The 15578-nt window shown below is 60.8% G+C and overlaps 1 protein-coding gene and 1 long non-coding RNA gene across 2 annotated transcripts; both read right to left on the reverse strand.

Annotated features, from left to right (window-relative positions):
- Positions 1–431: 431 nt before the first annotated feature.
- IBA57 (iron-sulfur cluster assembly factor IBA57) lies at positions 432–8445 on the reverse strand. The gene is made up of 3 exons (XM_030315340.1): positions 8077–8445; positions 1725–2074; positions 432–1577 (listed from the first exon to the last, which is right to left on the reverse strand). Exons 1-3 carry the CDS (start codon positions 8415–8417, stop codon positions 1186–1188), a joined length of 1083 nt encoding a protein of 360 aa, XP_030171200.1. The 5' UTR covers positions 8418–8445; the 3' UTR covers positions 432–1185.
- Positions 4017–6227, reverse strand: LOC115513856. Its single transcript, XR_003968807.1, has 3 exons — positions 6216–6227; positions 6124–6130; positions 4017–6002 (listed from the first exon to the last, which is right to left on the reverse strand). It is a non-coding gene; the product is annotated as an uncharacterized LOC115513856 (long non-coding RNA).
- Positions 8446–15578: the final 7133 nt, after the last annotated feature.

Below are 15578 nucleotides of genomic sequence, written 5' to 3' on the forward strand. Positions count from 1 at the left end.
GCACAGGTGCTGGGCACAGGCACACACCCACTGTGCAAGGCTGGCTCCCAGGCCCCAGGTCACATGCAGAGGGGCGCTGCACAGTCTGCAGCTGGACAGGAGACAAAGTCCTGATGTGAGGTCTGGGTGTTGGCCTGGAGACCCGCCAGTGGGGGCTGAGGGAGGGCAGTGCATACTTGCCAGTGAATCGCCCCGTGAGGGCCCAGATGCTGGCACTAACTCGGTTTCCTGTTAGCCTCTCCCCTCCGTGGATACGAAGGCAAGCCATGCCATCCACCGCAGACTTGGAGCTCCCTTGCTGTCCCAGAACAAGGCCTCTTCCTGGGACTCTGCTGGCGTACTTCACCTGGAGTGCTCTCGGTGTATCTGCTCTACCCAAAACGGAGTCCCAGCACCTTCCACCCAAAATGAAACCAGAGCTCCACACATGCTGCTTGTGCGTCACACTTTAATAGCCACTCCGGGGCATCACGCGGGACACCCCTAACCATGAGATTCACATTGCATGGGACAGTGCAAGTCAGTGGTTTCAAGAAGAGAAGAAAGTCAACCTCTTGCTGTGAAAACATAGCCACGCCTCAGAAAAGCAGCAAGTAAACCAAGCAGAAGCTCCTCCTTGTCAGAGCCCTGCTGTCCCACCCCAGGGCAGCTCCTGGGGTGGAGGGGGAGGGGCGCAGCAGAAACCTTGGTGCACAAGTGGGGCCCCCATGTGAAATTCACAGGGTGTCCCACAGCCAGCACATGGCACACCAGTTCCCAGGGCCCACCTGCCCTTTCAGCCAACCCCAGATGGAGAGGAATGCAGGCAGCCTGGGGACAAGGCTCTGGACCATCCTGTCCTCAGCCAATAGATGAACCACCTCCAAACCCACACAGCTGGGACCCTGTCCTTCCCCATCGGAGGGAAACTGCAGCTCACCTTGGCACAGGGGCATGTGAAGGGCTGGCTCCTCCTCCTGGGTCCCCAGGAGGACTCCTGCAGCTCACAGCCACAGAGCAGCAAGGGATGACAGCCACAGCTGCCCGTGGGACCCTCTTTGGGAAGCACGGTGGGCGGGAAACACAAGCCAGCCACACCTGCAGCCCTGGGAGCTAGGAGGCCAGCCTGCAGAGTGCAGCAGATGGACAGAGCCCTCCAGGGCACCCTGGCAGCCCCAGGGCTACAGGAGCAGAGGGACGTCCTGGCTACTTGGCGACTGTGGGCCACCAGTCCGGCACAGACACAGTCAGGGCCACCTGGCCGCTGTTGGAGGTCCTGATGTGGAGAGGGCCCTTAATCTTCTCTGCCCGCAGCAAGGCGAGGCCCACATCCCCCTGGCCAGCCCTGTACTTGCCGGCGGCCTGACCCGACTCGGTGAGCACTGGGGCGCCCAGAGCGATGCCATCCTCAGGGACAGGCCCCAACAGCTGCACTGGGAACAGGCGTTTGCGGATGACGCCCATGTGGTGGGTGCGGGCGGTCAGCTCCTGGCCTATGTAGCAGCCCTTAGTGAAGCTGACACCATTCATGAAAGCCAGGTTGGACTCCAGGGGCAGGGCCACTCCTGGGGGCAGGTCCCGGACCCCCTCAGGAACGCCTGTGGGGTGGGAGGGGAGAAGCTCCCTGAGGGCTAAGGCCTCCTCGGGGGCTGGGGGATGGTGGGCTTGTGGAGAAGGGCCAACACTGGACACAGCGCCTGAGCCCTCCCCCCGCCCCCACCAGCACAGCCCCACCCCGTCCCTACCTTGCTGGTACCGGTGCCTGTGATAATCCCGGGGGTCTCCGAGCCGGCCTCTGGGCACCGGCACCAGGCCCTCATCCCGGATGAGAAGCCGCCAGCCCATGCGGGCGGTCCGGGGGTCGGGGGTGAGGACGCTGGTTCTGTCGGTCCGCTCCCGCAACAGCGCGGCCCCACAGACCTCCTCGGGGCGGTCAGGCAGCAGAGCCCACACGCGCAGCTCGGGGCACGGCTCCACCACGACCTTCCGCCGGATCCTGTACAGTGCCAGGTGTGTCTGCAGGGCGCCCAGCACCGCGCTGTCACACTCCAGGAGGAAAGCGGGCACCTGTTCAGCGAGCTCATGCTCCGGGAGCCTGCAGGTAGGGGCAGGGGCTCCTGAGGGTTGGCCTGGGGCCACCGCTCTCCACCCACCGTGCTCCAGACCCCAGGTCTGCTGCGGGACCCTCCCCACCCGGGGTGCGAACCACAGGGAGCAGTCCACTTGGTGGAAGACAGGCCGTGGCTGGGCAGGTGGGATCCAGGTCCGGGGACCACAGTGCTGTTGGTCTGGTCCTCCACGTGAGGGGGAGAGCTGCAGGCAGCCTCACAGGACCAGGACCTGCCTCCTCTGGCCCACAGAAGCCAAGGGTCTGAGGTGGGTGCCCTCAGCACTCACAATGAGGGGCAGGCTGGGGAGTAGGTGGGACAGCAGGCAGCGGACAGAGCCGAGGGGATGTGCTGTGAGGCCACATACAGTCTGCCCAGAGCCACCTCCCACTTCCCAAGGAGAGCCCTGGAACCCTGTCAGGGCCCCACAACCACCCTAACTGCACTCTGGACCCCCACTGCCACAGCAGCAACCCTGGAACCTGGTGTGCTAACCACATGGGACACGCAGCACAGAGAAGAGACTGGTACAGGGACCTCAGGGGAGACGTTCAGGACTCACAAGAGTATATAACCAAGATCCTGGACGTAGATGTGGACAGGACTAGGATCCCCAGCCCAGTGGAAACAGAAAGGGAACGGATAACACCTTCCATGAGCGTGCCTGAGAAACTACCAACTAGTGCCCCCGACCCCTCCCCCAGGGCCCATCATCTGGTGTCCCAAACCCCTCCCCAGGGCCCACCAATTGGTGCCCCCAACCCCTCCCCCAGAGCCTATTATCTGATGTCCCAGACCCCTCCTCCCCCAGAGCCCACCAGCTGGTGCCCCCAACCGCTCCCCCAGAGCCTACCAGCTGATGCCCCCAACCTCTCCCCCAGAGGCCACCTGGTTCTGATTGGACTAGCTCATCAGCTGGTATACTTTTGGGGGAGGGTTCATGGAACCTGCTGATGTCGCTGACCTCTACCCTTGATCCCATCATCTGGTGCCCCCCGACCACTCCCTCAGAACCCACCAGCTGGTGCCAACCCCTCCCCCAGAGCCCACCAGCTGGTGCTTTTGACCTCTACCCTTGACCCCATTAGCTGATGCCCCAACCCCTCCCCCAGAGTCAACAACTGGTGCTCCCCCACCTCTCCCCTCAGAGCCCACCAGTTGGTGCCCCTGACCCCTTCCCCAGAGCCCACCTACTGTGACCCCAATCCCACCCCATCACTTGGTGTCCCTTACATGTACCCTTGACCCCATTAGCTGGTGCCCCAGAACCTTCCTCTCAAATCCATCAGCTGGTGCCCCTGACCACGCCCCCACAGCCCACAAGCTGATGTCACCCACTCCTCAGAGCCCACCAGCTGGTGCCCAGACCCCTCCCCCAGAGCCTAGCAGCGGGTGCCCCTGACCCCTCCCCTAGCAGCCATCAGCTGGTACCCCTGACCAGTCCCATAGAATCACCACCTAGTATCCCTAATCTCTACCGTTGACCCCATTGCCTTGTGACCCCGGAAACTTCCACTCACACCCACCAGCTGGGGTCCTGGACTGCTCCCCCAGAGCCCACTAGCTGCTTCCTGACCCCTTGCCCAGAGCCCACTAGCTGATGTCATTGATCCCTTACCCTGAGTCCACCAGCTGGTGCCCCTGAACCCTTCCCCACAGCCACCAGTTGGTGCCCCAAACCCCTCCCCCAGATTCAACAACTGGTGCCCCCCTACCTCTCCTCTCAGAGGGCACCAGCTAGTACCCCCAACCCCTCGCCCAGAGCCCACGAGCTGGTGCCACTGACCCCTCCCCCAAAGCCCATCAGCAGGCGACCCTGACCTCTACCCTTTACCTCATTAGCTGGTGCCCCTGACCCCTCCCCCAGAGCCCACCAGCTGGTGCCACCCACCCCTCCCTGCAGAGCCCACCAGCTGGTGCTCCCCACCCCTCCCACAGAGCCCACCAGCTGATGTCCATGGCCCCTCCCTCAGAGCCCATCAGCTGGTGCCCCCAGACAGTACAGGATTAAGTGCTGCCCTGGAGAAACCAGTTACCCCCACAGGAAAGAAAAGCAAGGACTTGCTTGGGGTCCCACCTCTGGGGGCTCACCCTACAGTGCACACTCTATCGTGTCCACATTCCCCACCCCCACTCCCACCACAAACAGCAGCCATGGGTCACACTGATACAAGTGGGCAGAACCACAGGGTATCAAGGTGTGTGAGTCCAATCCCAAGCAGTTCCACTTGTCAGACTTCGAGGTGACCTACTGGTCAGACAAATGGTAAAAAGCCAGGAGAGGAGCTGGGGTGAGAAGGGCAGGTGTGCTGCACAGGGGACAGGGGACCCAGTGGTGGTGATGGAACAGCTGTCCTCATCGAGGTCACAGGGGCCACACGTGTGACCAAGGCACAGACACCGGCAAGTGTGTTCACACGTGCTGGCGCATTGAGTCTGCGGGGATCCTGCATGAGCTCTGTTAGTGGCCCATGTCCCACCTCTGATCGTGACCCCAGACTCCAGGAGGCAAGACACCGCCCTGTGGGACTGGGGCAAGAGTGCACAGGCCTCCCTGCTCCTTCCCGTGCTCCCTGTGAATCCACCATTATTTCAAAAGAGTCATAAAGGAAAAGAAGCTGTCTCAGAGGACAGGGCTCCGGATGTCTATGCAGGTTGGGAAGAAGCAGCAAAGGGGTATCTCCCACTGTAAACCGCCCCGCACCGTTAGGGTTCTCTGCCACATGCACCTGTGTTTTCATTTTAAGTCTCGGGTAAAAACCACCCTCAGAGACAACATGAAAGATGGCAGGGGAGGAATCAGGCAGGGCTGGGCACAATGTGAAGTCGTGGGGGAGCACCAGCCTCTGAGGGTCCTGGCCAGGGAGCCAGGTTCCCAGGGGTGCTGAGGCAGGTCAAGGCAGGCAGGTCCCCATTCTGGGCTCAGGCACTTCCCTGGCCACCTGTGCCCATGACTGTGCGCCAGGCAGACCCTGGGGACCAACAAAGGTAGAGTGCACCCCGGCCCCCCTGTGCCCCCAAATCAGACTGTCTGCTGCACTTGCTACAGCTGAGGAACAGGGGGTGGGGGGGAGGAGGTACATCTGTGCCCAGGGTTGCTTGCCAGGCCTGACCCATTCGATGTCAGGAGCACCAACACCCCCAGCCCTGAGTCACAAGCACAAATGTCCCCAGATGCCTGGTGGCACTGCCTCTGGGCCAGTGTTGCCAGGTAAATTTATCAGATAAACAGTGAACGATGTCTTTAGCAAAAAGCACCTTCCAAACACTGCAGAGAACGTCCTTACTCTAAAAGTCACCCGCTGTCTGTCGTGCCCTGCACTCTTGTTGCTAAGCATGGCTGCCCCTCCTAGGGTCACAAGTGCAGCTGCAGGAAGAGGGAGGCTGGGGGACAGCTGCGGCCTCACCAGCTGGCCTGGCTGTCAGGGCACAGGCTGTGTGAACACCAGAAAGGGAGGCCTGGGCCCGCCTAACCCCATGCCCAGAGCACAAGGAAACTCCTCCCCCAAGAGTCTGATGTCCTCTCTGCACAACACCCACCACCCTGTCATCTGCGACCCCCATAAACACAGGGGGTCTACCCTATGATCACACAAATACGGTCCCTCGAGGACGTGGCAGGTGTCAGGGTGTGAGGTGTGGGCAGGTATGGGACACAAGGAGGCCAGCAGGAACAGGATTGTACCTGGAGAATTGAGTCAGGCTGACTGGTGTGCTCCAAGGCACTTGGGGGAGTGGCCTACCAGGTGCCCATGGAGGACTGAGGACATAGTGCCCTCCAAGGTCCCCAAGAGGTGCCCCAAGGAGTGAGACCACGGCAGGGGGACTGAGCGGAGGCCACATGGGAGCCACATGGGAGGTTCCTGGAAGTAGGTGTCCCTGGCCCCACATTCCACTGAGCACACACAGGCCAGACTGCACCACCCAGGAACTGCTGAGATCCACACGAAGGGAAAGAGGTGGGAAGGCGAGGTGCATGTCCTGCTGGAAACAAGGGAGCAGGGGACCGACCCGATCCGCAGAGCAGCAGACAGACTGGGAAGCTTCCCACAAGAGCCAGCGATACCGTCCGTAGCGGAACCCAGAGCACCTTGTATGCAGCCAGTGCCTGAGGAAGGCTCCCCAGACAGCACACGTGTGGCTGGGACAGGAACACACACAGCCTCGCCAGAGGGAACGAGGACAGCAGGGGGAGGAGACCTGAAACATCACATGTGACCAGGGACCATCACTCAGAACACACAAGAACACTGAAAAGTTCAAGGGTCAAGAAACAGACAATCCGATTAGAAATGGGCCAGAGACCTTAACAGGCACCTCCCCACAAAGAGTATGCACGTTGCAAACAAGCCATTGCTTGCTGGTGGGGACCCGAAACCGCACAGCCATCATGGAAGGGTTTGGTGGTTTCTCAAAAAACCAAACATTGTTGCACGGTGCGACCCAGCAGTTGAGCTTCTGGGCCTTTACACAAAATCCTGGACGCAGATGTTTACGGCAGCTTACCCACAACCACCCAAACTTGGAAGAACCAAGACGTCCTCCACGAGGTGACGGGTGAAGAGACTGCGGTCCATCCACGCCAAGCGACATCACTCAGCGCTAAAGAGAAATGGCTTAACCACATGTCACTAAGTGGAAGCAGCCAATCCAAGACGGCTGCGCACTGTGGGACTCCAAGTGCCCAGCTCTCTGGAAAAGGAAAACCACGAAGACAGGAAAAGGATCCCCCCGCCCCCAGTGGCTTCGGGGATTAGGGAAGGGAGGGATAACTCTGGGCACAGGGGGGCTGGGCTGTCAGGGTGGTGACAGCCATCACGTGATGGGTCCATGTCATCCCATACTTGTCCTCCCCACGAAAGGATGGGCCCTGGGTGCTGCAGCATCAATGCGGGTCCCCCAGGTGGGGACGCTGCCGTGAGGTAGTCTGTGCCTTCCCCGCGGTCATGCTGTGAACTTAAATGGGCTGCAAAAACTAAAGTCCACTTTCAAAGCAAAAATCCCAAGCTACCCCTAGAACAAGGTGTTACGCCTGGGAAACCAGAACAGGGGGCCACGAGGCAGGAAGTAGATGAACCAAAAGGAGAAACTCCAGAGAGCACCAGGCAGGGACAGAAAGCTGGACAGCGCTGGGCTCCCAGGAGGGTGGCCCTCTCTCCAGAGCAGCCCAGTCAGCCGCAGGTCAGGTGTCCTCCCCTCGATGCCCAGGCCCCCCATGTCCTTCCCCAAGTGACCCGCCCTGAAGATCCTTTCGCAGCCTCTGAGAGTTCACGCCAGGTGCCCGGGCTCCGGGTGACCCCTAGCAATCCGCACCCTACCCGTGAGGCGGCCTGCCCCTCCGCGGCTCCCGTCCCTCTTCCCTCCCCCTGGGTGCCCCTGCCCCTCGACCTTCCCCCTGGCTGCGGCCGCCTCTCCTCCCTCCACCTAGGTAGCCCAGCCCCTTCTCTCTCCACCTAAGTGACTCGGCCCCGCCCGGGCTCCCGTCCCTCCTCCCCCCGTTGGGTGCGGCCGCCTCTTCTCCTTTCCTCGGTGTGTCCCCGCCCTCCTCCCGCCCCGGCGGCCTGCCCCTGCTCTCTTCCCCCCCGGTCCCCGGGTGTCCCCGCCTCTTCTCCTCTCCTCTGTCTGTCCCCGGCCCGGCTCCCGCCCCTCCCTCCCTCCCCCTGGGTGGCCCCGCTCCGGATCCCGCCCATCCTCCCTCCCCCTGAGTGGCCCCGCCCCTCCCCCGCCCCTCTGGGTAGCCCCGCCCCGGCTCCTGCCCCTCCTCCCTCCCCCCGGGTGCGGCCGCCTCTCCTCCCTCCCCCGGCGGCCTGCCCCTCCTCCTTCCCCCAGGGTGTCCCCGCCCCTCGCCCCTCCTCCCTCCTCCCTCCTCCCTCCTCCGTGTGGCCCCGCCCGCCCCGGCTTCCACCCCGGCTGCCGCCCCGGTTCCCGCCCCGGCTCCCGCCCCTCCGCCTTCCCCCTCCCTTTAGGTACTGCAGACGCCCGCTCTCACCGGTAGACAATGACGTCGTATAGCGTGCGGCCCTGAATGTTGAGAAAGTGGGCGTAGCCCGCTCGCGCCGGGGGTGGGGTAGCGCCGTCCGCAGGACCCGGAAGCGGCAGCTCATTGGTCAGCAGCCCCAGGAGGAACGGCGCGGAGTCTGGCCCGCGCACGCGCACCAGGGTGCGCTCGCCCAGCGGGAAGCAGGCCCAGGCCGCTCCGTCCGCGGGGTCGCCGCCGTGACGGCTCGAACCGTGGGCGAGGCGGCGCTTCGGGGTCGCACGCAGCCGCCAGCGCCAGGCCCGGCTGCCGCGCCCCTGAGCCGCGCCCCGGAGCAGCGCCGCGGCCGCCATCTTAGGGAGGAGTAAGGCGGCTCGAAGGGGCGGGCTGGGCGGCGGCGCTGGGAACTGGGTGGACGCCACAGCGGCCTCTGCCGGCGGGCGGGGCTGCACGTGGGGGCGGGGCGTGCGCGGGGACGAGACGTGCGGGGCGGGACTTGTGCGGAGAAGGGCAGGCCTGCGCGCGAGACGGAGCTTCGAGAGGGGCGGGAACGAAGTGTGCTGGGCGGGACTTGTGCCGGCGAGGGGCGGAGACGGAGTTATGAGGTGGGGCTTGTGCCTGAGGGGCGGGGCCAGGCGCTATCCGTCAGCCTCCCGCCCCGCCCCCTGACTGTCCTGGCTGGGCACCTCCGTAGGACGCACCTGCCCTGCTCCTGGTCTCCAAGAGGTTTCCTCTTGCTTTACTATGGTGATGTGCATGTAAGATGAGGGTCTCCATCGCTGAAATCTCAAGCGCACAGTTCAGCCCCAGCCAGCGCGCGCTTATCGTGTACAGCCGTCCCCCACTTCTATCCAGAACTTGCCATCTTCCTGCCGACCACTAATCCCCTTCACCCGGCCCCCAGCCCCTGGGGCCCCCAGTCCCCTCTGTCTCCGGGAACCTGACTCTCATGAGTAGGATCGCACAGTGTGTGTCGTGCTGTGACTGGCTGATGCCATATAACGTCCTCCAGGTTCGTCTGTTCGGTAGCAGGTGTCCGATCTTCCTCTTGAAGGATGGGTGAGATTTTGTTGTATGGATGTCCCACAGGTTGCGGACGTCTGTGTTACTTCCACCCCTTCGGTGTTGTAGATGTTGCTGCCATATGTATGCACATCTCTCGGAGACCCTGCTCTCAGTTCCTTTGGGTGTTGTGTGCACAACCATGCTCCTGTGTGTCCTCTGCTCACACTCTGCCCTTCTCTCTGACACTTAGGATCACCCCCTGTGCTTGAGGGGAAGTCTGCGACACCAGCTGGAAGTCTGCCACACCAGACTGCCACACCAGTCTGACCCTGTCCACATGGAGTCAGCGTCAGACCCCACAGGCTCAGCCCCACAAGACCACCCCCACTTCAGGCGCCAACCCCAAGTCCAGATGACACCTGTGCTCTGAGCCACAGGCAACAGATCAGAGGTTCCCACGGCCCTTCCTCAGGTTTGATGAATGTTCTGGAGGGGCTCAGAGAACTCAGGGAAATGTTTCACTTTCTAGATTAGTGGTTTATTACAAAAGGATATGACTCAGGGACAGCCTGATGGAAGAGACGCCCAGGGTGAGGCACTGGGGAAGGGGTGGGAAGCTTCCATGCCTCTCCAGGCATGTCACTCTCTCCACATCTCCACGTGCTCCCCAGCCTGGAAGCCCCCCCCAACCCCAAGACCGTCCCTCTCAATTTCATTGTATAGACGTGATTGATTAATCCATTGCCCATTGGTAATTGATTCCATCTCCCCTCCCCAGAGGTCAGGGGCAGGACTGAAGCCTCCAACTCTCTGGTCCCACGGTGGGGTCCATAGGCCACCAGCCGCCATCCCTAGGAGCTTTCTTTTTTTTTTTTTTTTTAATTTTTTTTTTAACGTTTATTTATTTTTGAGACAGAGAGAGACAGAGCATGAACAGGGGAGGGGCAGAGAGAGAGGGAGACACAGAATCAGAAGCAGGCCCCAGGCTCCAGGCTCTGAGCCATCAGCCCAGAGCCCGACGCGGGGCTCGAACTCACGGACCGCGAGATCGTGACCTGAGCTGAAGTCGGATGCCCAACCGACTGAGCCACCCAGGTGCCCCCCCTAGGGGCTTTCCAAAGTCACCGCAACAACATGAACTCGGGCTTGTTATGAACACCATGACACCTTCATTGCTGTCTTCAGTTGGGAAACCCAAGGGCTTTAGGAGCTCTGAGCCAGGAAAGAGTGACAAGGGCCAAGTCCGTATTTCTTACTATAAATCACACTATCACAGGCATGTACCCTGAGGGCAATTGCCAGTTCATACAGTAATTCTGTGTCTAATTTTTCAAGGAACCTCCATACTGTTTTCCTAGGTGTGTGAATCAGTTGTGCAACAGATGCCACACACTGGGTGGCTTATACAACACACACCTGTTTCTCAAAGCTCTGAAGGCTGGAGGTCCAGGAACAGGGCTGGTGTCTGCTGAGGCCTCTCTCCGTGGCGTGCACATGGTGCCTTGTCACCTTTGGTGTCTCTTCTGAGAAGACACCAGGCCTGCAGGGCCAGGGCTCGGGGATCCCTAATTACCTCCGGATGGCCTATCTCCAGACACAGTCACACGGGGGACCAGAGCTTCGCATGTGGGTATATGGGGGGCATAGCTTTTGAGCCCTGTTTCCCCCATCAGCTATTGTCCTGTTTTTGCTCCCCTTTGGGGGAAACTGAGAGACTGTATGCTGCATAAGAACTGCCTCTTAATCCTCCTGCACTCCCCAGAGCCCCAGCCAAGGTGGGAGATGGAAGCTGGCTTCGTGCCCCCACCCTGGATCTGTGTGGTCTGGGCTCCACTGCCCACTGTCCCTCCTGTCCTGATCGAGCTCTCTGAGCTCTAGTCCCAACGCTGTGTGCAAACAGGGCTGGAGGCGAGGCCGAGCCAGCCCCCGGTGTGGGGCTCCAGGGCCATCCTTGGGCCCAGCTCCGTGCGTCCCCACCACGTCACCAATTCCCCCAACCACACTCCAAGTCTGTGTCCGCACACAGGGCATTTCCGCAAAAGTCCAGACCCACAGCCTGCCGGGCATTCCCCCTTGAGCGTCCTGTTCCTGAAACACAAGCATATTTGCACAAACATGGCCTGCACACCCCTTCCGGGGCCCTAGAGCTCCATATCTGACACCTCCCCTCCACACACTTGCATCCAGGAAGTGGGGTGGCTGTGTGACACCTCACTCCCACAGCGCATGCCCCTGGGATTGATCAGGTGGTCTTCTCAGGACTGGATGCTGAGAGGACCACGTGAGAACAACTGTGAAAGCTAAAGCGCACCCCACTATAAAGGGGTTGCGGCTCCATGGTTAGTGACCCCACGGCCTTCCACCCCAGGTCTTAGCACTGGGCCCTCACCCTGGCCTCCTCCTAAGGCCCTGGATACTCTGCTGATTCACCTGATCTGAGTGCCTATGTGGCTCCCTGCTGCATCCCCAGGGCACGGGTAACATGGGCCATCTCAGCGTGAACAGCCCATCAGCACACGGTCGGAGCGCCAATGCCGGGTGCCCGCCCATCCCTGAGCCTCAGGCTGCTCAGCCCCCCTACTTGCCCAACTCCCCCTTGTCCTGTCCAGCCCTACCCAAGGCCATGCTGCCCAAACCTGTGAGGTACTGGGTCTCTCCCAGCCGGGCCTGGCAAGCCTGGCTGACAGCACGGTGAGGGATGCGGATGGCCCCCCGAGCCCCCTAGTGTCTCCCAGGCCCTCGGTCCCCCTCCTGGCTGGCATCCTGGCTGTGACCTGCCATTCCTGGTATGTGGCTCCCCTGGCCGCTGGCCACTGGCTGCTTGCCCTTCATGGAGAAGGTCTTCCTCTGCCTGGCCTGGCATTCCACAGGTGACCCGGCACGTCGCTGCCAGCTTGGGGAGGATGGAGAGGAAGCGGCCAGGACAACACGGGGCAGGGGGGCGGGGGGGCGCGTTCCTCCAGCCTCACGTCAGCCGGCCCCTTGGCCAGCAGAGGAGTCTGCTTCCCACCAGCACTGCCGCCCGGCGCCACCGGGAACCATCCCGACCTTCCTGGCGCAGTCCACTCGGCGCTGTCCAGCACAGCAACTACCCACACTAGGGCTGGTCAAGTGCACAGCAACTCAGACCAAGTTAAATGAAACTTTCAGCTTCTCGCAAGAGCCACACTGAAGTGCCCAGAACCACACGTGGCCAGTGGCTGCCTGCACCTGCCAGCTAGCACTTCTCCAAGCCCTCTACTCTGGGAAGCCCTCCCAGATCTCTGGGCCAGCCTGGCAATGGGGATCCTTGCACATGGGCTGCCCCTTCTCAGGTGTCCGCTGCCTTGCACCTTCAGCTCCGCATTTGTTGGGGACGGTGGCTGGGGCCTGCCTGGCTGCGGGGGAGGGGGGGAATGCCTGGCCGCAGAGCCTCTCAGGGAAACCACACTGGTGGACCTGGGTTGTGTGCCATTGCTTCTTCTGAGGCCATGAGCCCTGGAGGGGTGGAGAGCCGGGAACCCAGCAGGCGTGGGGGTCCTGGACCCTACTTCCCAGCTGCCACTGGGCCAGGGGTGGCTTCCTGTTATTCTCCCCTCACGGTCTCCTCCCTTCCCAAAGGCAGAGAGGAAGCTGCCTCCATTCTGGGAGCGCACAAGCAGCCGCCCCCCCCCCCCCCCACGGCCCTCCGCTCTCCCCGAACAGCCGGCCATTTGGCTCCGGCCGTGGAAACGGATGACAGTGAGACAAGAAGGCCATCCCGTCTGCTCCTGTTCTGGCCACCCCCCAGCCCAGCTCAGGGACCACCCCCCACCACCACCACCACGCAGTGAGGTGAGGCGGGGAGGCCTGGGCTCTGTGCCTTGGGTTCAGCCCTTCATCCTCATGCCATGCCAGGTGCATGGGGAAACCAAGGCACGCACTGAGAGGGGTCTGTCCAAGTAGCACAGTGAGCATAAAGCACCGCCTCTGGGAGTTCCCAGCCCCAAGCAGCTTATATGCCGCGTCCTTCAGAGGATTGGTTCAGGCGTGGCATTGGGGCTGTGTCTGCAATGACAGGGTGTCAGAGGCAGGACCCTGGGTGATGCACAGGTCCGCTGAGGCTGGGGACAGCCAGTGACATCAGTGGAGAGGGCGTGACGTCAGTGAGGCATGGCATCAGTGGGAACCTAAACCATGGCCATGGAAAATTCACAAAACTGAAGGCCCCCAGTGGTATCCGCAGGCCCCAAGCCTTGAAACGGGATGCCCTGTTAACACACTCTGGCCGATAGGATGTGTATTAGCTGGGGTTCTCCAGGGAAACAGAAGCAATAGGAGATAGATAGATAGATAGATAGATAGATAGATAGATAGATAGATATATTGAGAGAGAGAGAGAGACTTATTTTAATGAACCAGCTCATGTCATTATGGGGCCGGCAAGTCTGAAATCTGCAGGGTAGGCTGGAGGCCTGAGAGCTGGGTTGTCGGCCCAGCCTGAGTGAGTCTGCAGGTTGGAGACCAATGTCCCAGCCCACTCAGGCAAAATGAGTTCCCTTTCACTACTCAGGCCTTCACCTGATTGGGTCAGGCCCAGCCACACTAGGGACTTCACTCAGTCTAAAGATTCAGTGTGAATATCATGCAGAATCACCTCAAAGACACCCCCAGAATTATGCTCACTCTGGGAATCCTAGGGCCCAATCAGGATGACACAAATATTACCAACAGCAGCACTGTGGGCATAAATGGCTTCTTCAGGAACCTCAGTCTTTGCTCTTATGGCCGTCACCTGATTGGATGAGGCCCACCCACGCTGGGGATGGCGATCTGCCTTACCAAAGAATGCTCATTGCCAGTGTTAATCTCATCTAAAAACACACCTTCACCGTGACATCTAGACTGGTGTTGGCAGGAACCACTGGGCACAGATACTCAGCCTGACCCACAGCAAACCAGTTTCCCCAGCAGCCCTGGGGGAGAGTCCTCCTCCTGATGACCCAAACTGCCTCACGTTGTATCTAGACCAATTGAGAGTGGGCGGGGGGAGGGGGGCTGAGATATAGAAATCGTACAGGCTACACCCTTGAGGGGATTTATAGGAGGATGGTAGTGTCGTGGTTTAAGAAGGGTCAGTGGCCGCAAATTCCCAAAAGCAGTCCCCGGCGTGGGGTCAGGGGGCTTCATCTATGGTGGAGGGGGGGCATAGCTGATTAAGCCTTGCAGGGTCCATGTGGCTGATGGCATTCTCCATGAGGCCACAGAGATCCTATCCCACATGTACCTCTTAAAATGTAACCCTGGTGGTCCCAGAAGGATCCTGGTTGCTCTTGGATCCCACAGGCCTGTGGCTGCAGTGGAAATGGTGTCACTTGGGGGCTGCTGATAAGAGTCATTGGCCTTTGCCAGGTACTCTTGAGTCACTGTGCTGTGAGGAGGTCTGAGCCACACACAGAGACTCTGACTCCCCCAGGACAACACTGCCGGTCACGTGACCCTTTCTGTCTTGGAGATGCAAGGTGTGTCTCTGCTCTGAATCTGGATTGGCATAGCTCTATGGGACTCCCTGGGACAGGGCTCCCCCAGGGGACCCAGCGTATTCTTGGCATCAGAGGCAGGCTGACATTGGGATCGGGGTTTGGTCTGGGGACACCAAAGAGGGTTTGCAGGCCAGGAGGGGTGCTCTGGGCCTGAAGGGGACTGGGGGACCACTGGGGTCAAGAGCGATGGGGTTCCCCACCTATGTGCCCACCTCCGCCCTTCACGCTACAAGCTGTGACCAGCGTCCACATAATGACATCCACTGTACTCTGCCTTTCGTGCCTGTGACTGTAGGCTGAACTTAGGCTCTGGGTATGTGCGCCAGGCTGTGTTCTTTGTTGTCCCCATTTGTGTGTTTGGCTGTGCCCCCCATCCAGCCCCGCCCCGCCCACTACCCAACACTGAAAGGCACCCAACTGGCCTGGGCCTTGCTTCTTCCAGCCAGACTGGAGCTGAGTCAGGTGTCCCAGTAGGGCCAAGGCCATACACATAAACGTGCACACTCACACGCGTGTGCGCACACATACATGTACACACACCACACCCGGGCACACTCACACACGTGCGCGCGCCAGGGTAGACATACATGTGTGCACCCACAACCTACGTGTGCGCATGCCCACATGCACACACAACACGCAGTTGTAAACAAAAGTTAGTTTTATTTTGTTTCCTTTGCTTTGGCGGCTGTGTCTGAATTAGGGAGGGGGACGGAAGGCAGAGAAGGGGTAGATGGGAGCCAGGATCCCCATCCCCCAGAATGGCCCAAACTGGAGTCCCAGCACTCCCTGGCAACAGGCTAGCGGCCTCTTTGCAGAACCACACTTCTGTCCCAGGGGGAGGGGCCAAACCACAGAGGTACAGAAGCTCCAGAGAGTGCAGTCCCTTCCACCCACCCCAGGGCCTCAGCACAGGAGGGAACTGTGGGGGGGGGGTTGCCCTCCCACAGGACGATGCAGCACTCCCCTTCTGTCCCTCCCTTCCCGTCCAGACCTCGGTTTCCCCTT

The sequence above is a fragment of the Lynx canadensis genome, chromosome A1, assembly GCF_007474595.2.
Source record: "Lynx canadensis isolate LIC74 chromosome A1, mLynCan4.pri.v2, whole genome shotgun sequence".
In the NCBI taxonomy this organism is placed as follows: Eukaryota; Metazoa; Chordata; class Mammalia; order Carnivora; family Felidae; genus Lynx; species Lynx canadensis.